Genomic DNA, 25,968 nt, shown 5'->3' on the forward strand with positions numbered 1-25,968 from the left:
AAGTCCAAACAGAGCCTGCAGTTCATAAGCAATATCTAGCGCGCACAACCATAATGCAAAGCTCAAAGAAGGCCCTGTATTTATATTTCTGAGGATGTAGAACAGATGTGATGTGATGTGCATGAAAATTTAATGAGAAGAAAAAAGAAGGAAGAGTTGTCTATGTACTTTTTCTTCTTACCTCAAATATTAGCTTATGAATGACACTTTCACTACTAGAAATGTCTACAGCTCTGAATATTTTTGAGCAAAGAAAAGGGATGTTATGGACTTTTTCTTTATCTGAACAAATAATAAGGTCCCTCAACACTTCATTAGTTTCACTGATACAAAGAGCATGTCTGGAATATATAAATGTTAGCCAAACAAATTCATTCCATCTCAAGAAGCTATATCATGGCCTTTATCAAGTACTGTTGAAAGAAGTGAGGTTTTAGTTTTCTTTTGTATGGAGGTAGGACATTCCAGTTGTTCTACAGACAGCTACAAGTAACATCTTATTCTACAAATAGAGTCATTTAAATAAATGTCTACTACTTGTAGTGTAAGGTGGTACTCAACATGAGTGACAGCATCACAATCTAAGACAAGGTGCTTAAAGACCATGCGTGATTTTATCCTGTAAAATCTCTGATCTGAGTCAAAGCTCAGTTTCTGCGTCTGCGTAACTAGGTAAAAATACGCTTTAAGATAGAGTTGGAGGGTTTGATTACTATATAATAACAATTCACTTCAGTTTGTAATTGTTGGTGCTCAAAGCCATCTGGGTGCCTTAACAGGAACAACATGAATACGTAGTTCCATAATGTGCTAAAGAAATACGTTGAACAATTTTAAAATATTTAGGCCAAGATTTTTAAATCTGCCAAATGTGATTTGTTGTCTAAATTGTCTAGACATCTTTGAAAATCTCATAATTAATTGTTAGGATTTCCACGATAGTTTTCTTATAACTATTTAGAAAGTTAGAAATATTGTGGAATAGTTATTAAAAATTAGTCAAAACATTAGTCAAATAAATTAATTTATTTCCTTTGTCGTCATCCTCAGGAAAGATGTCCAGTGATCGTGCTCTGAGGAAACAGCAGCAATTGAACAATCTGGTGTCCATGGTGACAAAATTATCTAAACCCGGAGATGTGATTGTGGATTTTTGCAGTGGAGGGGTAATATATGTTCTCTGTATAAAATACAACTTTTTTTTTTTAAATCTTTTACAAATCCAGTAGGACATGACTACAAAACAGAGTCTCATGGAGGATGGAACTTTCAGGGGAGTCAGGGACCAGCCTACCTGTGACAGGCACCTGTAAGGGAGGACAAGCCAGTTCAGACCGACCTGCAAATAGTTAAATTGCTAGGCAGCTGTCTGGCAGCTAATTAGTTAACAAACCTGATAAAAAATTACCAGGGTCCTGTTAAGGTGGATGCTAGAGGCTGGAAGCTCCTGAGGAGAGGAGCTCCCATGAGAGCTCAGTGGGCAAGTTCATCAGAGAAAGGAGCCTGGAAAGTGTGCTCCTAGAGAGAGGAGCTGGCTGAGCAACAGCACAAAAGCCTGGGCTGCTCAAATAGCTGTAGAAAGCAGCTTCAGGTGAGTGCAGCAAGGAATAAAGGAATAAAGAGACTGAACTGAACCCAGCCCAGGAAGGAAGGCTGAGGTCTCTGACTTGAGGAGAGTGAAGGTCGTTGAGTGACAGCCTGAGGCTGGAGCAGAGAGAAGGAATAGACTTTATTTTGGGGGTATATTTGGACTCAGTGTAGACCCCAATGGGGACTTTGAACTGAGTTGAGTTATTTAAAGAGTACAGAAGTCGGTTAACTGGGGAAGGATGCCTACATAGCCACCCTGAGAGCTTGAGGGGGTGGCTCTTGGGGATGACATAGGGAAAAGGTACAAACTTTGGAATCTGAGCTGCTTTACAAAGACACTGTCACTCTTGAAGGGGATCATTGTGAAGGGGGTCAGCTGCATAGGGTTTGAAAAGTGACTCATGTTTTTTTGGTTTTCACAGGGCCATGTCGGAATTGTTCTTGCTCACATGTTGCCATCATGCCAGGTAAAGTCCCAATAAAAATATATGGACAATGCAGTCTTCCAGACTTTGATAATTCACAACATTTTTTTTAAAAAAATTCCATTCGATGGAAAGCACAAAGACTGCTAACAGTGATGATTTAGAGACTTTATTTATACTCTAGTTTGAGGCTCTGAATTTGTGCATATATCAATATTTGTTGTACTACAGAATTGTGCAGTGTGTGTCACCCATAAAAAAGATAGTTTCGAAGAATCAGCTTTCAAAAGATGCTAGAAACAGTGCCAAGTCCTCAGGGCCTGATCATCTCATTGGTGTGCAAGGCATTTAAGTACAAGCTTAACTTGTAGCAGCACATGGTGAATTGTATCCCTATTCAGCAAAGCACTGAAGTACACATTTAAGTTCTCTGCTGAATTGAAGTGTTGAATTGAAGGCTTCATGGAGGAACCACTGGCCCACTTTTTTGATCAGTCCTAAAGTCATTTTGTGGGAAAAAGTCTGACTCCCCAACTTACATATGCTCATGACAGCAAAAAAAGGTAAGCACTGCCTTTCCCTTTGAAGGCAGCTCTGTCCTAAGTCTCGAGAGGATGTTTCCTTCATTGTGCTTGAGGCTCCAAGTGAACCTGAAAGGGTTGGTTCACTTCCAGCCACTTTCAGCACGAACGGTAGGGTTCAGATAACAAATGACATTGGGAACTAAAACCTGTAATTGCTCACAAGCCCCATTTCCTCAAACTTGTGTGGAGATTAGATGCAGCCTATACTTATGGCCCTTTGTTTTTGGTTTTTATTTAATTTTTCCCAAGAATTTATCGGTGTTTGTTTTATTACTACAACAACAAAAACAGGTGAAAATCAGTGCAAAAAACTATTAGTAATTTTTCTGGGCAAATAGGGTCTATTTTGGTGGATGGAAGATGATACAGATCTTTGTTTTCTTCCTGTTTTCGTGTGTTAAATCTTTAAACAGTTATGTGCTAAAAGCTTGAAAAGTGTGCATGGTGGGCTTGAGATTCATCAGTATGTTTAGATATGCACGCACTTCAGAGCTTGTGTGCATGCCTGTTTGTTTATTGTGTGTATCTTCTAGACTAATATAGCCTTACTTCAACAGGCAACTTTGTATATGCACAGACAATTGTATTATCATAATGCATATATCTCATGCAAAGTATTATATTTTCCTAAGAAAACAAGTTATTTTTTATATATTTGAATGATACAAAAGTAGAGTGAAAATTGGAAAAAACGAACAATACTTTTTGTAAAACCCAGGATTTTTTCAGTAAAAATCAGTTTAAACTGAAAACGAAGCGGCTTACTTATACTATATATGATAGCTGTTATAAATCCCTTCAAGGTTTACTCCTTTTCTAGGAGCTAAGTATTAGTACTAATAGTAACGTGTACTGTTCTAACAGGGCCCTAACTCAGAGTAGTCGTCATGCCTAGTGAAGGAACAGGACACAGATTACATTGAGAATATCTGCTTTAAAAAATGATTGAGTTAGGGAGGCTACATCAAAAGAACAAAATTACACCTTCTGTCTTGATATATGGTGTAGACAAAACAGAACTATGAGTTACAGAACTGAAGATAAAATTAAGCTACCTCTGGAAAGCAGTTGTCAGTGGAACTTTTTAATCAGGTAATTACTAATTGCAAAGTCCACCCATTTTATACAGTTCTCAATATTTTTATGCACAAAACATAGTGTTGTGATGTGCTTTTTTCATATATATGTTTTATGGTTGTGAAAGGGGCAAACTAACAATGTTTGAAACTGCAGTACTGTATCCCCAAGAACTTTACAGGGCCACAAATAATCCCTATCAACTCTGACCCAACTGAAAGCACTGATTTTTAGAGACAGATGGTTCTGTATTCTAATGTCAAACTTAGTGCAGGAGACAAGGAGGAGCTGGTGGAATTGTATCATACAGTCTTATTAAACATGTTTCTGTAATATATTTGTGCCAAAAAAAAAAATGTTACCTACCCTCACAAAAACAAACCCCTACCAGCACAGTACCTTTAGTTTCTAACGTATGCAAATGTTAGAATTTCAAAGTTTGGTTAGTTCCAAATAGATGTGGGACTTGACTGCAAAAAGAAAAATTCTGTTCAGAAAAACAGATCATATCTGTCAGTCCCTTGGTACTGGCAGTTACTGAGCGCCTTCCGTCTATTTCACTAGCATATCACTTTGGGGGAGATCTCATCACCAGTCTCAAGAAATTAAGTAAAGATTTTACACCAGAATATTGAGGTACTGTATAGTGAGTATCATTTTATTTTGATTTTAGAGCAATATTGCTGACTTATTTTCCTGTATATGAAATCCAGGTCGTGCTGATAGAAAATAAGGAGTTGTCATTGGTACGTGCTAAAGACAGAAGTGATGAATTAGGATTACACAATATTTGGTTCATTCAAGCAAACCTGGACTATTTTAAAGGAACTTTTAACATTGGGGTAAGTGATTGATTTTTCAACGTTAGAGTCTACTGATTATTAAGAAAAAATGTTTCTTTCTGTAGGTGATTAAGTATACTTACAAACAATTCCAGTACTTGGGAATATGAAGCCAGGCATTTCTGATGCTATACAAACTTTTTTTCTGTCAGCAGGAAATCAGCTTTGAATTTATTACAGTTAGGAGATAAGGTAATATTATCCCCCTGCTCTTAGTTGTTTGTTGAGTGATCACACCATTCTCTGCAATGTGCAAAATACAGATGAGGAAGATATTCTTGTTCCAAAGAGGTTGGTGTCTAAGAAGATCTTTAAAGTATATTAGCATTGTGTGATTATATGGGGAGATGTATTGTGATGTAGCAGGGTGAGTATTTTTGTTTGTTTTTTAATTTATCATAGCACTTCATGGTTAGAGTGGTTCATGAAAGAACAGTACTTTTTTGAGGAAGGATTTGAAGATGGAAAAGCAATATTCACTGCACCGGGACTCAAGGTGGTATGAAAGGTGCAGCATGGAAGATGGTGTAAAAAACTTACCTTTATATATGGTGATGTGAACTTTAGAAATATTTTCAATATAGAGAGAATTCAGAGAAGGATGCAAAGGGGGGTAGTCAAGTATAAGGTGTTCGGAGAGTAAAGGGAGCAGAGGAGTGGGAACAATAAGACAAGATCAGAGTGGAGTTATGAAAGGCCTCAAAGGTCAAGATCTTTAAAGAACTTAAATTTGATGCGAAGTTGAGAAGGAACAAGTGGATATGTATCAGAGTGAGTGAGAAGGGAAAGGTTGCATTTAAAGGCTCAGACTTTATACCCAGGCTGGAATACTCCTCGTTTTCAGTGTTCTGACTGCCATACAAGTCACCCATTTTGCAGGCCAGTCCTGGCCACAGCTTAGGCTGCTTACATAACTGCAGGTTTGTGGTTCATATGGCTCAGTGGTACATCCTCAGTGCTCTGCAATGTGTTTTTGTTTTTTCTTTAATCTTGTAATTCAGGAATAAGTATGAAGGGTTGATTATTTAGGCCCATTCATTTCCAGCTGTACAGCTGAACTATTTGTGCTATGGTAAATCACAGAAATCTGACACTGGGAGCCCAAGATGTTTTTCCAAAAGCCAGAATCTCCTTTATAATTTACTTCAATCCAGAACTTGTACACAAAACACGCAATTGTAGTTCATCATTTAAATTAATCACTAGGTTTTGCATTCAATGTAATCTCTGTTCAATTTTTCTGTTATTGAGATTAAGGCTAAATTAAATGAGAGTGAGAGTTGTATGAGAGTTGTACTTTATAGGAGTAATTGTTATACTTCTGAGTTTTGTGACTAGAGGAATTTTACAGGGTATGTCAGAAGACCTTCAGCTGAAAATTATTCAAGTGCTGGTCTTCGTTCATGTTTCAGTGACTTGATTATGTAAGTTATTTACAAAGAAAACCTGGAACATTGCTTTTTTATTGGGTCCAATGTCACTTCAGAAGTTTTATCCTAGGCTCTAAGACTGCAGTATAAGATCATGTGCTACTCTTCACTTCTCAGGATAAGGTCATTTTTCCTAGAGAGTCTGCTTCACTTCAGACTCAAACTGGCTAATTCTGCCTTTAAGGAACAGAAGTGTAGTGCAAATATTTCACATTACATACATTTGCACTCTTATTTCATGAGTAATAATCATGTTACATTGACAAAATTGTTATAATTTGCAAATGATAAATGTTAAACACTATGCAACAGCCAAGCAATATCATTACACAGAAATAAAACCGTATAGAAATAATTGACAACTGATATGGTTCTTGAAAGGTCCTAGAAAGACTTTCTCAAATATAATAATTCAATGTACCCTGAATATGGTTGATTATGAAAGAAGTATTTTAAGTTTCTTGTAGCATATTATTTGAAATACTGTTTGTATTGTTCATAAAATGGCATAGCAGCGGCACAGACAGTATAGACTACTTGACAGTGTTTGCATACTGAACATTTTAAACCAATCCGCCACAACTCAAATGTTCTTTAAGCACTGTGTAACTTAGTTGTGCTCAATGAAATATTCCTGATTGAGGCAGTCATTGGTCATGACTTTGAGGATAAATATGGAAGCAGGCTGTTCAGTTTGTTATTATGGACATCCAGATGAATATCAAAATAAAGATTGTTTTTGTTATCACTGCAGAAAATAACCTGTCATTGTTCATTTTGTTGCTGTATATTATGTACTTGGAAAACAAGGAAGAGGCAAAAAATTACATTTTATATAAACCTGACAAAGAAGTCTTGACCTGTCCGGATTTTTATTAGTGGGGAATATGTGTAACTGTTTTGAGCTACCTTCAGATAAAGATGTGCTGTTCTATTTGGTTGCTAGCTTATTGTTAGCTTCACATTTTCAAATGTAAGTTAAGAAGAACTTGTCTGCCAAATAATTCCTGTTATTCATGAGATCAAATTGCAATATTTTAAATGCATGGAGTAATGAAAAACACGGTTCCAAAACAGAGTATTCTAACATATGATCCAGTTCACGCTACTAAGCACAGCAAAGGTCTGGAGTCTAAAAGTAGAAAAAGCCTTCGTAATGCGGAATTGTCCTCATTTAAATGTCAAGATTCAGAATACCCCTTAAGATCTTAGCTATTTTTAATGATGATACTGATATTGTCAGAGCTGACCTAAGCAAAACAGTTGAAAAGTTTGGCTTGGTTTTCTGGCGCATTAGAGTCTCTTTCAATCTGGCAAAGAATTAAAGATTAAAGAGAAATATGGTCTCCTGATAAGTCCTCCTTTTCCTGCCACTTGTCTGCAGATGGTAAACCATGCTGAGGTGTCCCGACATTCAGGATATGTGACGCACAGCGTGTAGATATACACTACCACTACATCAGCTGTGTTGCTTCTGTGTTTGGGGAAGTGTCTCCATCATTATACAATTTTGTGACTGTAATGCATACATTAAGAACTAAATGAATTAGTTGTCCAGATTCATATGAAGTCCAATAGAATAGGACATCATGACAAAACTCTATATTGGATGTTGTTAATGACATCCAGTTTTCAACTCTGTGGATCCTGCTGAGCTGAAAGGAGAAGTCAGTGGGCTTAAAGGTCATGCAGGATCAATAAAATAATTCTCTACTATATTAGTTAGCAGCAGTTAATGTTTCTTTTACATGTACCAGATCTGTGTTTTATCACTACACTGAAAGAAGAGCTCCTGCCCCCCACAAGTGAACTGGGAGAAGACAGGAATTAGTCAGTGTTGAACCTGGTAGCTGTGATTTTTAAAAATCTTCTCTTGTTTTTAAATTATTTTTGTTCAAATACTTTGTTTTTATATACAGTGATGAACAGTCTGTTTGATACAGCCATAACACCTTTTCCTACACTAACAAGCATATTTCTGATCCTTCTGTTTGCAACTGTATTAACTACAGGTACTGATTGATTGCTTTGTTCACTGAGCTTACATAAAGCAATTTGCAGACAACAGTAGCACATTATCTGTTCTGTTTTGATTTTACACCAATTTGGGATTTAAGTTATTTTGCCTTCTGATTTCTGTAGTCAAAAATCTTATTGTGAACCTTTAAATGTGAGTTTAAACCTTGTTTCAAAACTGCTATGCTAAAGACTGATTAAAACACATTTATATAAGCACACACAAATGCATGTCTGTGTGCACAATATTCAGTTAAAGGGAAAACACATTGTAATTTCTCCACTGCTCAGAGACCATAGAGAAAATTAACAACCATTAATATGGTCACCTATTGTGCTCAAGTATTTGAGCATATATGGTCCTTTTCTCCTCTACATGCGAATGGCTTGTATCAATTGGTATCCTTAGCCTTAATGTTCTTTTGATGTAGTCTATTGTGGGCAGATATTTTTCCGTAGTACCTAGGTTTATGTTTTATAGTGGCGGGGAGGGGTATTATTTAATTACCAGTCTCAGTAATACGTTGACTGGAATCCTGTATAATTATTGCATGTAATACCATAACAAGGTCTACCATTTATGTGGATACTGTATATGATTAACTTGCCTTCGTCAAAATGGTAAAGTCAATGTAATCAGTCAGTAGTAGCTGCCTATGTCACTGTAACATATTTGTTTAGGGCCAGATTATTTCTGTCCCCTGTGTGGCTACATAATAGGGACTGGCACATGGGGATCTTTCCCTGTACAGGAACCAGGTGCTTCCTTCACAGGGGCCAAGCCCAGTTGCAGTCTCTGAGTTCCACTAGTGTGGGAAGTGCTCCCTGGTGCACTATTCATTCCAAAGAGCATGGAGAGGATATAGGGTTATGACTGGTCATGGAGGGGAATGGACACTAGGGGTGGTGCAGTGGGTGTGTGCCTCCTGAATTTTGGGAAGCTCCAGGACAAATAGGGCACTGTGGTTCCACGCTGCCTCAATGCCAGGTTCTGCGTTAGTTGCACAATCTGGCCTTTAATTTTTAAAATTTAGCCTGGTAACAAAAAGATTGTGACAGACTGGCAAATTTTATATGGATATGATTATATGTAGTGAGATGGTGCCCAGAGGCCCCAACCAAGATTGCAGCCCTTATTGTGAAAAGCACTGTACAAACACATAGTAAGACACAGTTCCTTCCCAAGGGCTCTCACAGTCCAAGTAGACAAGACAGACAAAGTGGGAAGTATTGAGCACCCAACATTTGAAAATCAAACTTTGGTAAGGTTTCTCAAGTAGTACATCTGGAATCACTAGTCAGATACCTGTTTATCAACTACCTCAGCTACGAAGGTGCTGTCTCACAAACCTAAATTTGATTACATATATTTTTCCTCTTTCTTGGCTTTACAGAAACCAAGTAGTCAAAAGTGTGTTAAGATTTTCTTACAATGAGAGATGCTATATAATGTGACCTATATGTGTTGTGACAGGGTCCAGGCCAGATGGCTACAGGAGAGTGATAGAAGGTAGATATATTAGCCCCAGATTAAGCAGGTCCCTTTCCCCTGAGTAAGATAATGGGCCGTTCCAGAACAATCAGGAAGTTGCTGGAACCAATTAAGGCAGACTAATTAGGATGCCTGGAGCCAATTAAGAAGCTACCAGAATCAATTAGGACAGGCAGGCTAATCAGGGCACCTGGTTTAAAAAGGACCTCACTTTAGTTAGTGAGGCGTGTGTGAGGAGCTGGGAGCAAGAGGCGAAAGAAGCTGAGAGTGAGTAGGCATACTGCTGGAGGACTGCGAAGTACAGGCGTTACCAGACATCAGGACGAAGGTCCCGTGGGGAGGATAAAGAAAGTGTTGGGAGGAGGCCATTGAGAAGTAGCTCAGGGAGTTGTAGCTGTCACACAGCTGTTACAAGAGACACTATAGAGAGTTGCAATCCACAGGGCCCTGGGCTGGAACCTGGAGTAGAGGGTGGGCCCAGGTTCCCCCCAACCCCCTCAACTCCCTATTTGAGACAAGAGGAGGTGACCTGGACTGTGGGTCCCACCAGAGAGGAAGGTCCCTGGCCTATCCCCCAAACCACTAGGTGGGTCAGCAGAGACTGCGGGGATTGTTCTCCTCCTTTTCCCCATGCTGATCAGTGATGAGGTTAGCTGAGTGAATGGCAGGTTTGAGCCACTAGCAAAACTGGCCAAACTGAGGGCTGTTGTGAATCTCTGAGGCGAGCAAATCCACCAAAAAGCGCAGGACCCACCAAGGCAGAGGAGGAACTCTGTCACAGTGTGTGTTCCTGATTATTGTGTTTCACACATTGTTTTTATTATAAAATTTAGCTTTAAAATATTTCTGTACATTTCTAAGGATTTCTTACTTGGACTGAAATTCTTTACTAACTAACATGAGAGTTTGTTTTAAAATGTATTTTATGTGTATCTTCAGTTGAATTGATATGGTATGTCCTGTAAAATGTCATTGGCAAGTAACTTTAGTTCAGCATCTGTAGCTTCTCCACCAACATGAATGCTTCATGAAGTTCCCTTGGCATTAAAATGAGCAAAAGAAATGTCTGACAGAGCCATGAGACACAGAAGCTGAGTGGTTGGGAATAGGCCTTTGCCTCACCCGGTAGCTTGCACTGCAGTGCATGGGGAATTTTCTTTAGATGTTCAGATAATTCAGTCAGCCAGAAAACTGCTAAGAAATAGAGTTGTAAGTGAACAGAACAGTGCTGTTAAGGTTTCTTTTTTTATATATTTTAGGTGGCTCTGCATGCTTGTGGCGTGGCAACAGATATGGTGATTGAGCACTGCATCGAGGCTCATGCAGCCTTTGTCATCTGCCCTTGCTGTTATGGTTTCATTCAGAATACAGTGAAATTTACATTTCCACGAAGGTGAAGAATTTAGTTGTACAAGGGACTGGAAATGTAAAGTTAAATTTCCACTATAAAGAGGGGAAAAAATCAAAAGTATGTAAATAGACAATGTCACCCAAAGAATCTTAACTCTGCCCCATAAAGTTTCTGTGCCAACACTGAAAAACTGTAAGTTGACTTTAACTATCCAGGACAAACAGGTTCACCTCATCAGTGACCACAAAGATACCTACAGCCTTCTTTCCAGAAATATATACTTCACTGAGAAAGGGGATACTTTACTAATTCCTGACTACGTGTCAAAGACCGTCATTCAACACAGTTCACAAAGATTTTATATGCCACCAATTACATAAGTGTTATTAAATATAGTGCTAGGGAATCAACATGTACTGTACTAACCTCCAACTCCAAGATAATGAATTTATGGAAATTTCATTAAAACAATAATGGATAATGAAGTGTGTGTGTGGTGTGGGGAGTATCACGCTCAGTGCTAGACACATAATGTGTATGCAGTCAGTTACAATGGGACTGATTGACAAATATGTTACTGCAGTTCACCACCAGTGAAACCCCATTGATTTAGGTGGATTTACACTAGCATAAAACGAAAGTAATACCTGGTCAATCAAGCCGACTGCTCTTAGGTTAATCTTTTTGATATTTCTACCACAAACTGTACTTATTGTCTTCTCCAGATTTAAGATGTTCATGTTCATAACCCTTAGGCTTTGGGCTTTTTAACGCCCTTGATCCAAAAATAACACATTTTAAGAAGTAGGTATATGGGAATGAAGGCTAGAGTGTTTCAGGGCAGAGTTGAGATTGAGTAGCTTTAATCGTGTATTTTCATACTTTCAGACTGGTTTATAGTTTGAAGTAGACTCTTACCTTTTGAATTTCCAAGGTTATAAAATTCGGGTTTTATTAGAAAATACAATGCTCTTTGGATCTATATTGGCTGACATAAATAAGTCTTTCTATCTTAAAAGGGATTCATCAACCTAAAAATAATATATTTTTGTTTGAAAATATTTTTCTTACTACTTTTACAAGAAACATCTAAGATTGCTGTAACTGAAAGCGATTAGAGAATAACTATTTGTTTTTTCAGTTTGATTACTTTGTGCATTTGACAGCACATTATGTTCCTCCAGTTGTGTTCTATATCCTGTATAGTATGTTTCCTCTTTTGTTTGTTCGCATCTTTCACATAGCAAGAAGGAGGAAAACATATTTTAAAAAACAGGATAATACAATTGTAAAGTTGCAAAAATGGGCAGGGGGATATAGGGGCAGATGTAATACTGGAAACTACTTTCAGCATCTAGTCAGCCTTTAAAAAATAAGTTATCATTTAACTTCAAGTTAATTACAATTTTAGACTGGAAATTCATTAAGGTTTGTGAAGATGTTTGAGATCTTTTGTTCAAAGGTGCTGTAGAAATGCCACCCAAGTGTCGTGTTTTTTATTAACATTTACAATTTTAAAGGCTCTAAAGCATATAGGAGACTATCTAGCTCTCAATGCAGCAGCTCAGCCTGGGGACTACAGTTTAATTTTTTTAAAGTTGGTAATATTAGAAAACATTCCACAGTAACTGGGCACAAAGTATTTAATTCAATTCTAGTGAAAAATAATGCAGTTTTGTGGTATGTCAGACACAAAAGGCATGTGTATATATACTGTAGGACTGCGGTTCTCAAACTTCATTGCACTGCAACCCACTTCTGACAACAAAAATTACTGTGTGACCCCTGAGCCCCAAGCAAGCAGAGGGGGGTCAAAGCCCAAGCCCCACCATGACGGGCTTCATCTCTGGCCACAAGTGGTGAGGCTTGGGCTTGGGCTCCAGGCCCCAGCAAGTCTAACATCAGCCTTGGCCATCCCATTAAAACGGGGTCGTGACCCACATTGCGGTCCTGACCCACAGTTTGAGAACGGCTGCTATAGGGGATATATGTGGCTATGACACAGAGTATTTATATAGAATATAGACAAAGCCAGTTTTATAAAAATGTGTAGTATTTATAATGGTTAAAGAAAAAACTTCTATAAATAGTACAGTAAAACATAAAATTACTTGTAATGTGCCTTTTCTACTCAAGTGAACTAAAGCTGTCATAGTTTCTGCTTCTGAATACAGCTTCACAGCCTCCAGATAAAAATATTTTGTTTAGAATTCAATCAAGTGTTTAAAAATTACTTCTGTTTTCAATCTTGGTTATTTCTAATGTTGATTGAATCAATCTCCTTTTCTGTTTCAGTCATCGGTTCAAGGAAGTTTTATCCTATAAGGTATGTAAACGTGTTTCAGTGGTTAGGTTTTCTTTGTGTGCCCTTTTCTGCATTTTCCCTGCGGTTTGTAGTGGAATGAATAATCTGTGTTTATCTTTTAATTATGAGGATGAACACACAATGTAAATGATGTTTAATAATTCAGATCTACTCACATTCCTTCCACTTTAAAAAAAAAAGGCTTATTTTCAGTAAAATAAAATCAGATGATTTCTCCATAAAAGAACTTTATCCCTTAGTAAAGATAAGTAAAACACCCCTAAGATTCGTGTTTTGACATGCTTCATTTAAAATCTTCTGGATACCACTCACTTTATAGACTTTAGTGTAAGTATTGATTGTTCTTAGGTATATAGACCTAATTAAATGTATAGGAGCATTTTTGTAGACTGCTTGCTTCTAGAGAAATCATTTTCCAATAGCTCTTATCTGAAAAATATTTAAAGAACTAGCTTGCTTTCTGTACAGCAACTTATTTATTAAAGTCAATACACTCTATTGTAAGCTTCAGATTTTTCTCTATCTAATGATAGTGCTTCTCCTTAATTTGTACCTTGAGCATTGGATAGGCACTTTTATAAATAGAAATAAATAATAAATACAATTCTTTACTAAGATTGTTTTAGCAATTATTTTAATTAAATTTTAATTAAAATTAAAGTATTTAATATACATTTAATATATGTTATATATGATTTAAGATGAGTTTAAAATGTCATTGATCAACAAACCTTTGAATAGTTGTAGTATCTCTTTCTCTAATCATTCTCCAGTGTGTGACTGGGTGTAGTGTTAACTAAAATTTTTGATTTCAAAATAAGAGGACTTTTTGTTCAATAATGAATTCTCATTCATGGACGACTGGATTTTACTGTTTCTTTTGCCTAAATTTGTTTCCTTATATGTAATTTTTGAGCCAGTTCTTACCTCTTCTGTAATCAGAGGTGATGTGGGGGGTCACGCGGGATAACATGCTCTCTCAGATTTCTGCCAGGGCTTATATGCCTTTCCCTGAATCCGGCTGCATACCACCAAAACCTTTAAATTCTTCCCCTTCTCCCCTCCCACCACCAACAGGTATGTGTCGCCTCTGTCTGTCATGATCCTGTATTTGGAGGACCTACCTTGGAAATGCTCACCAGCATTTTTGCTTTGTCTTCTCAGATCTCCCTGTGGACATCTTAGGACTCTTGATGTTGTACAGTAACTTAACTGCAGAAAGTCCCTAGAACCTTGAGAAACCTCCTCATACTTGAACAGTAGGAAGAAAACGCCATATGTTCCTTTCAGCCCCTAGCATTCTGTGTCCATAGAAATAAATAAATAATCTGAATATCTGTGTCAATGTCACTTTCATAGTGCTTTGACAAACTAGTTGTCAATGTTGGGACAAATTCACAAATAAGTCTGAGGACTGTTAAGTTGTCACATGCATTGTAGTTGTAGCCGTGTCATCCCCAGCGTGTTAGAAAGATGAAGTGGGTGAGGTAATACCTGTTATTGGACCAACTTCTGTTGGTGAGGGAGGCAAGCTTTTGAGCCACACAAACCTCTTCTTCAGGTCTGAGAAATATAGGGAAAGGTATTCCAAGTGTCACAGCTAAATGCTAACTATTTATGCTAAACAATCTTTTCCACCTTGCATTTAGTCATCCTCAAAGGAAAACTGCACAACACTTTCAAAAGACCAGCCTGGGAAATTGAATTCATAACTCTGCAAGACGCTAAAAATCATGGACTGAACAGACAAACTAGATTTATGGCTTATTGCACTAATCCACTTATCCCATCTTTTTGTCCTATGACTGCAGAGGTGTTAACAAGCCACTCTACCTTAAATGTTTTTTTTTTTTAAATTAATTCATCCCTAGAAAGTTTAGATAAGGAATCTTATAATTAGTGTAGAGGTATTGGCTAGTTCTTATTGTTGTTTGTATTTGCCGTAGTGCCTAGGTCAACCACAACATAAATAATAAATACAGCTTACTGTACCTCAAATAACTTTGGTTATAAATAAGGCTATAAGAAAGCTGTGATTTTTGTCGGGAGGAGAGGTTCCAAAAGTTGCAACCAGTTTGTTAAAGTTGCAGTGTTGCTGTGGCAGGGGCCCACTCTGGGCAGAAGTGGAGGTGGGTGCAGGACTGAAACTCTCAAGGTCATCCACCCACAGCCCCCACTTCTGGAGCCCCTGTGAGGGGGCTGGGTATTGCCAGTCCCCTTTCCCACCCATGCAGGAGGCACAAGCCCCTCCATCCAGCTCCTCTTACTGGCAGCTGTGGAAAGCAAAGTCCTTGAGATTGTCGTCCATGCTTGGAGGCCTGGTGGTTGGGGGGGAGAGGGGCCACACCTCTGGATACAGCCCCTTTCCTCCAATGCCCAGGGTATGAGGGGGCCTGAACCCCTGCACCCTAGAACAGTTCTCAGCTCAGAGACCCCTGGAGGCCCTGTGGAAGGCTGGCACAACACTACTCACTGAAATTTGGCCTGGTCACTCTGCCATCATGACAGAAGGGCATGTTTCAGTGGCATTATGACCCCATGTGCCAGATCGCAATGCCAACTGGAGCAGAAGCACAACCTCGAAGACTTCAACCGTGGCTGCTGGTGTGTGGGGACAGTGCTAGTGCTTGGGCCTCCAATAGGGCTAGGACCAGGGGAAGCCCTCGTGGTGCCACATCGCAACATCATTCACTAAAAATTCACCTGGCTGCCCCCCTGTCATAACAGAGGGGTGGTCAGGCCAAATTTCAGTGAGGGGCATTGCAAAAATAGTTGCAGTGAGTGCTGGAAATTATGGTTTCCACAACAAAATCATGGCCTGAGATTTTTGTACAGCCTTAATTATAATTAACTTTGGTTATACAGATAGCTATAAGCATTTTTGTATGTCACGTTAGTATATTGGTTAAAATTATTGACTAGTGACTAAAGTTTCAATGACAGGTTTCAGAGTAAAGTTTCAATGTGGTGGGCAGACATTGCCTGTGTCCTTTAGTTCCCATTTTAAATTCATTTTTCTTAACTTCCTTTGAGAGATCAAAGGAGACATCAAGAAGAATGACAATTCCCATATAATGATAAATCTGATTTTTTTAAACCAATTTACTTTATTTGTACATAACAAGACTTATAATAGACCAACAGGGATATAGTGTACATGGAATCCATTCACTGTTGGTCACCTTGGTCTATCTGCTATCATTTTACTTTTCTGATGGGATCATTTTGCCTTGATTCATTAGAGTTTAAAGTTGCAAAACTAGGGCTATGATGGTTGTAGGCTTGCGCCAGAAGACACTCAATGGCCACATTTTTTATCTTTCCCTGAGGGATGGTTGGAAGGTAGGAACCAAATTACTTCTCATATTTAGCTTTGACAACTTAGTAGAATTTGCTCTCTCTAGAGAGCAAGTTAACCACACAGAAAGCTGGATAGTTTTAATTATGATGTTCTTTGTCCTGATAATGGCTGCGCCATATCTACCATCAGGAAATGTGACAGGTTGCTGTTCTTTTGAAGGGGAAATTATATAGTCGTTACCTGGACGCTAGTTAAACTTTCAGGTTGTCTCCACAGCAAAGTGAGATGTTTTTGTGTATTCACAAGCCAGTCCTCATTTTTCAAGTTAGTTGAGTGATAATGCTTACCTCAGAGTTCAGATCTGGTTTAACAGGCTGCAGAACTGGCAGGGGCAGTGGGCTCTCTGGGTTGGGTGGGGTAACCAGATGAAGGCAGGGAGTTCTGTGTATGCTCATTCTTTCTATGAGAAAACTGAGCTGAGCCTGTTTCTTTAGAGACTTTGAGTGTGGCCCCATACCCTACCGAGGCGATGTTACAGCCTGAGATATAGGAGCTACCCTTCATTCATTCACTGAAATGACAATAGCTTAGCTTCCCAGCTCAGAGTTGTTTTTACTTGCCGCTGCTTTCCCTTACTTGGAGCCTCCTCCAGTACCTTTCCCACTAGCTCTGACTGCCCCTCCTGTACCAAAGCCAGGTGCTTTTGGAAGCCTCTGCCTGGAGGCTTAATTTGGGGGTTTTTTCTTAGCAGCTCTTCCTGCTCTGACCAACTGCTCCAGCTTCTTCAAGCTTCCCAAACAGCTGCTCCAGCAGCCCGAATAGCTGGTAAAAAGTTAGAAGTCAGACAGACACATCTGAGCTTGCAGTCCCTTCACCTAATGCAGGGACTGAACCTTTACAAATCATCTCTTTATATTAACCAAGAATGAAAGGATAACCTAGTTTGATTTAAGAAAAAGGTACTCATTTTCAGAGCTCTAACTTTGGTTCTCTGTTATGTTCTATAGAAAAGTTTCTCATGTCTGTATTGCCATCTGTTGTTACAGAGGGCTCTATAAAGCTGGACAATTATGAAATAGTTCTTGCCAGAGCTGGTGCTAACCCTCTGGGGACCCTAAGCAGGAATATTTTGCTCCTCCCAACACATAACAAAAAGTGAATAGGGGCTCCGTTTTGCTGCTTGGGGCCTTAAGCAGTTGCTTAGTCTGCTAATGGCTAGCGCTGGCTCTGGTTGTGGTTGTTAGGTCTTAGCACTTGAAATTTCAGGTGTCCCACTTAGTATAGCTTTCAGGAGCATTCTTTTCAGTTGTCATTGCATCACAATCTTTCCCCATCCCACTGTGAGAATGGTTAACTTACCTACCCCTGCTTCATTTGTCTTGCTAGCCAAAGGCTAAAAATTGAAGTCAGAGTCAGTTCTTGATATCTTATAAGGAAGTTTCTACTTTTGTTTAAATTTATTTTGTGCTATAGAGTTGAGAGAGTTTCCCCATGTCAAGGTGTGGAACACTGGACTCCAATTTCAAATTGATTCTATACTGATTTGGGTGGGATTTGAGCAATGGAACGTTGCCTTGTCCCCAACAAGAGTGATGGTGATTCTTTTCTGCTTCTGAATCATTACTGTTGGAAGACGCAGGATGTTTGAGTGCCTCCACACTGCAGTTTGAATGCTACCCACAAATGGGGAGAGGACGTCCAAGTCTGACCCTGTAGCAGTAGGATGACTTGGCTGCCGATTGGTGCATACGGGAAGGGCTTAAGCAGCCTGAAGTATGCCACTCAAGAACACTGCCTTGTTGTTGGGGGCTGTGTCCAATTCCCCTGCTGAATGGAAATAGAGAAGTCTGATCCAGAGACAAACTCACTTCCCCAAAAATATAGGGAAGTAGAAGTATGGGTGTGGTTATTCAAACTTAAGTGGTACACACTTTCAAAGGCTGACTTGGAGCTGAAATAAGTACAAGTATAAATTAATTGTCATAGAAAAATATTCAACACACAGAGTTTTCTGGTACCATTGAATGTTTAAATAGGTTTTCTTATGCTGAAATTAAATAACTTTTAAAGAGTAATGAAATAAAACCATATTTCTGTGTTTTTTTAATTCTAGGAGCACATGATTCTTTGCAGATTTGCAGATCAGACAGCTGTTCAGCTTCCACCCGAACGCAGACTAATAGGTATGCATTTCCACAGATCAGCTGTTGTGTAGAATATATGCACTATATTTAGTGATGGGCTGAGCTTATGATATATGGGAAACACTGGTACATTAATCAATAGGGAATTAAATTGCTGTTTTCTCAGCACACTTACAGCACTGAGTGTTTCTCTTGCTGTATCTTTTTTCACTCTGGTAGTGAAGCATTTTTCCTGGTTGAAGTTTTTAAAATATGAGCTAGAGTATAATTTGACATTTTATTGATCATTATGTCTCTGCACCAGCTCCTTCCCCCTCCATACCCTGAAAAGGGAGAAGACTTCCTGAAGTCAATCTAGCTCCTGTGAAAAGTATTTAGATACTCTGGCAATGGGTGGCAGTATGAAACCCCTAGATATATTAAACATGATATAGTAGTTGGTGATAAATCATTTAAAAAACTCTCTGACAAACATCCAGGGCCAGATGGGAACTGTCCAAGAATTGTGCAGAAAGTAGCAAAGATAGGAATATCTTTAGCAGAGATATTTAAAACTTCTTTGAAATTGAAGGACTTAAGTGACCAGAAAGGAAGTTGCTGTAACCCCTGTATAAAGGGAATTATCAAGGAAAGATACAGGAAGATAGACCTATATACTCAACTTCACTAGTAAGAACAAGCTAGATACATTGGTCAGAGTGCGTTTTTAAAGACTAATTAAGGATAATTAAATCTAGCAGCATTCTGAGAATGAAGCTACTTGGTTAGTGTACTGGCTTCCAACTCCTAGGAAAAAAACCAGTAATATGTCTGTGCCAATGTGCAGTTCAGGTTTTAGCTATTTGATGTATTAAATGGTAAGTTATGTTTTTCTGTTTTACATGTTTATATTGTCATGGTATATAATAGCAAAAACTATCTGCAGGTTGAGCATTTCCATGCAATTAATGACCAGCTGGACTAACGTGCATTGGTCTCTCGCTTCCTTCAGCGACTCATTAAGTGCTGGAAAATGTCCTCACCTGTTGGCAGTTATGGCTCAAGTCAGCCATGTATTAATTAAAAAGGAGAGGCTGATCCAAAGTAAAGGGGAAGGCTATTACTTTTTTAAGGAAAGGCTTTTACTAGATCCCAGATGCAAATGTCCCCAAAAACATAGATATTCGCTAGGTTGATATCTGAACCTAGATCCACATCTTACAGCTTAAGTCCATGTCTAGTTCTTGTGTAGAGTAGTTACAAATGACAGATGTTCAAGAGTGGACAAAGAATTAGCTTAACTGTGGCAGATGGATGTATCATTCGTCTGCAATATTTAATCTTCCAAAGGGAAAAGGGAGATTACAAGCTAGTTTTCAAGTTAAAAAAACGATTCAAGCCAAGGTAGGGCAGACACTGTTGGGGAGTGCAGGTAGATATTCTTGGCTCAAAAACACTTATGAAATACATCAAAGGCAGTAGGAACAACTAATCTAAATACATTTTAAAAAGCTGCACTTATGGTATTCAAGGTATTTTCTATAGTTCAGACTACTAAAGGAAATACTGCAGATTCTGAGATAATTTCCAATTTTACTTAAAAATAGATATGATTGTTTTGCTATCCCTGCTATATTTAGACAGGAAAAAAAAAAGGTCAGGGTTACAGCTGACAATTATACTCCACCCAGTGAGAAGGGTGTCTTCTCTTTTGCTTGTGAGATAGCCATGGGAGATGGGAAGGAAACTGCCAGTTCAAAAGAGAGGGAAGGGACATCAAATGAGCTTCTGTCTGCCTTTTGATACAAAATGTCAGGTGTTTTTGAATCATTTCAACTTTTTGTATGTTCTCTGTCTCATAGAAATTGTACACTTTTCCTCACAAACTTGTTTCCCCAAGAAAAAAAAACCTCATTGGGATTTCTATTTTAAAATGAACATTATTTTTGTATTCTATTCTATTCCATTAGACATTAGACTATTCTGTTCTACTGAAAATCTTTATAGGGGTGTGGTTGCTGTGGTTTAAGTCAGACTACATTTGTGTCAGATTCATGTTCTTTTGACAAGACAAGATCAGGTATTGAAAAGCTACATCAAATGCACTTCAGATTTTCTTTTTAAAGAAGCGTTTTAAATGATTGAAAGCATGGAAACAATTTTGGAGGGGCGGGGTGTCTTTTTTTTCTATATTTGTAGATAGTGAGAAAGTGGTTTATTCTGCTTTTTTTTCCAGTCTTTTAAGATTGAGAAAAAATTATATATGTAGTAATGCTTACTGTGGGTCACACAACTTCTGTAAAATAATACAGGTTTATTGGTTTGTCATGCTGCCCGTGTGACACCAGATAAACACCTCAAACTTAAAGGCCTGGTCACAACAGTTCAGTCTGTTTATCTATCAATGGTGGTTATATAGTACCAATTACTGTCGGGTATCTGTGACTAAAAAACTGTGTGTCAGCTTTTGTGAAATGTACCGTAGTGACTCGCTGATCCCAAATGCATTAAATTGTGTTATTTTATCAAGCCATAGATAAGAGCATTGGAGTATGAAAAGGAGAGACTATAATACCTTTTGCATCTTGTTCAGGACTTATAATTATGAATCTTTAATACATCTCAAGATATTGATGAAACTTTCTTGTAAGGGTTGTGAAACTGCTAAAAGTTCTAACTTTTCTGTGGATTATCAGTTCAGATAGTTTGGACATAGATAGGAAGCAAATGTATTGAACAACAATCACCTGAAATCTGTAAATAAAACAGATGGCTTTGGCTTTATTTTACTATGCTACAAAATTCTAAACCAAGAACAATTCAGTCTTTTCCTCTACAGTTGCTCAGATTTATTCCGAAATGTTTCGAAAATGAAGTTTTTGTTCTGATCTCTAGAAGTAATTAAACTCTATGTAACTGATGAGGGCAGACACATGCATGGCATTAAGCGGCAGTCCGCAATTTGTATTAAACTCTAACACAAGGGAGAGGGCACTACCTGCCACTATCCATGCTCTCCAATACCAGGCATTTAATTGGCTCCAGTAGAAGGGTTACAGGGCTCTTTACCATATAATCATAATTGGCATTAGGTAGGCTCTAATCATAATTTGCCTTAGGTAGGCTCATAATGCAGGGTAGGCTCTCCTCAGCCTACCCCCCAGTACTCTGCTCTCTCTCAGTGCTAGCTCCTTCCCCCCCTGCAAGGGGGACAGGGGTTGCAGCAGGGTGAGGACCTTGACCCACAAAGGTTCACCTTATCACATGAGCCCAAGGTTGGGGACCATTCATTTTATTCTCTTAACTGTACTGGAAACTGGCTGCAAGTTGCAATGAATAAACAACTCCACCCCAGTACCTCAGTTAGAAATTAAGCGTGTTCCTACTCAACCTCTTTTGGCTTGAACATGCTGCAAGGAAATCAGAAAACTCCCTGGTGCCCTTCCAATTGCCTCACTGCAGAAAAATTCCATCCTGACCCCCTAAACAGGCGATTAGCTAGACCTGCAGCATCTGTCAGGCCAAGTTCCCATTCCTACTTCAGGTGGGTAGAGTGGGCTGTAACGGAGCTGAAAGAGGCTCTGTATGGCCCCTGCATTGGGCTAAATCCTGGGAGCTGGGAAGTGCTGGCCAATGAGCACCCCTCTCCCGCAGCCAGTGGGTTCCAGAGACTCCCATGGGGCGGAGTTACCTACTGTCTCTTGGCGAGTGTCTCCCTCCCTTCCACTAAGCTGGGGGGAGAGTTAGATATGCTGGAGGGTAGGGGTAGGGTCCAGAGTGACCTAGACAGATTGGAGAATTGGGCCAAAAGAAATCTGATGAGGTTCAACAAGGCCATGTGCAGAGTCCTGCACTTAGGAAGGAAGAATCCCATGCACCACTACAGGCTGGGGACCGACTGGCTAAGCGGCAGTTCTGCAGAAAAAGACCTGGGGATTACAGTGGATGAGAAGCTGGATATGAGTCAGCAGTGTGCCCTTGTTGCCAAGAAGGCCAACGGCAAAGTGGGCTGCATTAGCAGGAGCATTGCCAGCAGATGGAGGGAAGTGATTATTCCTCTCTATTCTGCACTGGTGAGGCCACATCTGGAGTATTGCATCCAGTTTTGGCCCCCCCGCTGCAGAAAGGATGTGGACAAATTGGAGAGAGTCCAGCCGAGGGCAACCAAAATGATCAGGGGGCTGGGGCACATGACTTACAAGGAGAGGCTGAGGGAACTGGGCTTGTTTAGTCTGCAGAAGAGAAGAGTGAGAGGGGATTTGATAGCAGCCTTCAACTACCTGAAGGGGGGTTCCAGAGAGGATGGAGCTAGGCTGTTCTCAGTGGTGGCAGATGACAGAACAAGAAGCAATGGTCTCAAGTTGCAGTGGGGGAGATCTAGGTTGGATATTAGGAAACACTATTTCACTAGGAGGGTGGTGAAGCACTGGAATGGGTTACCTAGGGAGTTGGTAGAATCTCCATCCTTAGATGTTTTTAAGGCCTGGTTTGTCAAAGCCCTGGCTGGGTTGATTTGGTTGGTGTTGGTCCTGCTTTGAGCAAGTGGTTGAACTAGATAACCTCCTGAGGTTTCTTCCAACCCTAATCTTCTATGATTCTTATGCCAAAGGGTACATTTCTTTGTACATCATATGTTTCTACTAAAAATTAAGGAGGTCTTTTAATGTTTCTGTTTTTGTTCTGATGTTTTAGGAAAACACTGTATGGGGCTGGTGGATCTGGATCGGGCATGGGCTGCAGAAGGAGGCAACTACTCTGTCCAAGTGATGTCCATGGAGCCAGAGAGTTGCTCCCCAAAGAACAACATGGTAGTGGGTGTCCCTATTTAGGTTAAGAGATTTATATTTAATTTTAATTTAGGCATCAATCATGATCAACGCCTGATAACATCCAGGGGTTCAAACTGCTGGGAAGCAGACATCAAACATCCTGAACCCATGGTCTTCAGAAGAGGAAGTAGCAGGAAAAGGGTTGGAAAGTTGGCTGCCAACAGAGCATCACAAATCCTACTTGTAATATGTTATTAAATGACTGCTGCCTTTCATAATGAGAATCCTCAGAAGTATTCACCTGTCCACAGAGTAATATCCACCAGTAAAGGTTGGAAAAGTTTTGGTTTCATTGCTGGAAAGGTGATTTTCTTTTCAGTACAGCCATCTCCGCTGGTTTTTCAAATTTTGAAATTACAACTCAAAACCATATTTATGTTCACAGGTTGAGTATTTATCTGACAGCAATGTAGGTCTCCAGATGGACAGTAAGAGTTGCTGAATGTTTTGTACTTACATTTGAAAAATCTAGTCACATATTTATGGTGTGACTTTTTATGGGCAGTCTGTACAATAATAGATCGTACATACTGTATGGCATTAGTTGACTTTTTGTTATAAAAAATCTACACTGCTGTAACAGTATTGTTTTTGAGAAAGATCCTTGAAATACTTTCTGCATCATTCTACTCATCAAAATACATATTTTAATCTCTTAATTTGTTTTTAACATTTCAAATTTCTTTGGATGTGTGGCATGAGAATTCTGTGCTGAGGAATCTGAAAGAGTGGACAGCCTCTTAGAACAAAATCCTTCTGTTTATCCACTGAACAGACAGACAGAGGCAGACACTGTGTGAGCCTCCTGATTAGAGCTGGATATATGACAGAGATTTTTGGTTGCTGGCAAAAAAAAAAAAAAAAAGGTTTTGGATTGATTTGAAAATGAAATTATTCAATATTTTTGGTTAATATAATAATAATAGTAACAATAATAATAATTTCAGGTTGAATGAAATGTTTTATTTGTCCTGAATTGAAATGTGGTGTTTCCATTTTGAGCATCTAATGTTTTTAGTAAAATTAAAGGAAATTTTTAAACAAAAAGTAATTTTGAATCAAAAGATCAAAATGCTTCATTCAAAAATGTCAAAACAAAACATTTAGATATTTTAGATATTTTTTAAACAAAATAGTTTTGGCAAAATTGACATGAATTCACAAAATGTGTTTGTTGCTGACTATGCATTTTTCACCAAAAGAGATACCTACTTACCTTGGCAAGGATTGCTATTCATCTTAGATTGAGAAACTCGTTGCCAGTGCTGGCTGATGTCTGTGCTGTTCCTAAAACAGAGTAATAGTTATATTTGGAAATGCTGAATTTTTATCTGTCATCTTCACTTATTTTTACTAAATTTAAAATGTGTAGACAGATGCATTATGGGAACCCTGTGAAAATATCTCCCATATATATGTTACAGCAGTGGTTCTGAAACTAGGGGTGCCACTTGTTCAGGGAAAGCCCCTGGCGGGCCGGGCCGGTTTGCTTAACTGTTGCGTCCACAGGTTCGGTCGATCACGGCTCCCAGTGGCCGCAGTTCGCTGTTCTCGGCCAATGGGGGCTGCGGGAAGTGGCGTAGGCCAAGAGACGTGCTGGCCACCCTTCCCGCAGCCCCCATTGGCCTGGAGTGGTGAACCGCGGTCAGTGGGAGCCGCAATCAGCCAAACCTGCGGACGCAGCAGGTAAACAAACCGCCCTGTCCGCCAGGGGCTTTCCCTGAACAAGCGGTGCCCCTAGTTTGGGAACCACTGCGTTACAGTAAAAGGAAAATGAACCTCTTGTGTAGTAGCATCTTTATATCTTAATTTAAATTAGTAGCATCATTCATTGACATGAACACAAATCAAAATAGAATATAATGAATTTGCTTGACAGGTTTACTGATTTGGTGCATTTATGAATTTTGAAATTTGTTAATTTAAAATATAACTAAAGTTTTGTCAGTGTGGCTATCACCTTAACTCTCAATGAGTGTTGCACACGAATCTACAAGATGCTTGCAGAGATGGGGAAAGGAAAGCCATCCTCTGAATTTTTTTCTGTTTTATGGTTACATCTCCAAAGGGTCTAGGTGTCCTTCTGTGTGAATGGCAGTGGAAGCCTACATGCTGCTTCATTTAGAGATGCAGGCCTACACAAGCAGATATAACTTCATACCTGCATCTTGAATTTTTGACTACACTATGATGCTTTTACACTAACTTCTTGACAGGTCAGGGAAGGAAGTGTGATCTTATTCTTGTATCATTCTAGTAACAGCAAAGAAACTGCACATTGTGGGCTGAGAATCTAGCTCAAAATATATAACAGCATCCGATGCCTCCTGTAATTTCTGAAGCATACTCAAACAGAAGTTAGTTTTAGAGGCAGCAGTAACTTGTTCCAAGTCTGAATACCATCTCAGTTAAATTCACTTCAGCTGAATCCAGGAATAAAGTGTGGAGAGAGGAAATTTGTTATTTACTGCATGTTGCACAGAAGGAAGGACTCACCAGGGTAAGTCACACGGTGCAAGCTCCATTTTGTCTACTTTAGAGGCTTGCATCAGAGAGAGACATCTATCTAGGCAAGCCCTATG

General features: G+C 39.1%; 1 protein-coding gene across 2 annotated transcripts in view; it reads left to right on the forward strand.

The window, feature by feature from the left end:
- The window catches only part of GSTCD (glutathione S-transferase C-terminal domain containing), a 109,789-nt gene extending 85,504 nt beyond the window's left edge, over positions 1 to 24,285 (forward strand). The window contains exons 5-11 of one of the 2 annotated variants that reach the window (XM_077814398.1): positions 1,051 to 1,166; positions 2,013 to 2,057; positions 4,390 to 4,518; positions 10,716 to 10,849; positions 13,103 to 13,133; positions 18,548 to 18,617; positions 23,250 to 24,285. In XM_077814398.1, the coding sequence (XP_077670524.1) occupies positions 1,051 to 1,166; positions 2,013 to 2,057; positions 4,390 to 4,518; positions 10,716 to 10,849; positions 13,103 to 13,133; positions 18,548 to 18,617; positions 23,250 to 23,386 (662 nt within the window). In that variant the 3' untranslated portion in view covers positions 23,387 to 24,285. The remainder of the gene's footprint in view (positions 1 to 1,050; positions 1,167 to 2,012; positions 2,058 to 4,389; positions 4,519 to 10,715; positions 10,850 to 13,102; positions 13,134 to 18,547; positions 18,618 to 23,249) is intronic. The other variant, XR_013345824.1, reaches the window with a different exon arrangement.
- The last annotated feature ends 1,683 nt before the right edge of the window (positions 24,286 to 25,968 follow it).

Source organism: Eretmochelys imbricata, chromosome 4 (genome assembly GCF_965152235.1).
Source record: "Eretmochelys imbricata isolate rEreImb1 chromosome 4, rEreImb1.hap1, whole genome shotgun sequence".
Classification (NCBI taxonomy): domain Eukaryota; kingdom Metazoa; phylum Chordata; order Testudines; family Cheloniidae; genus Eretmochelys; species Eretmochelys imbricata.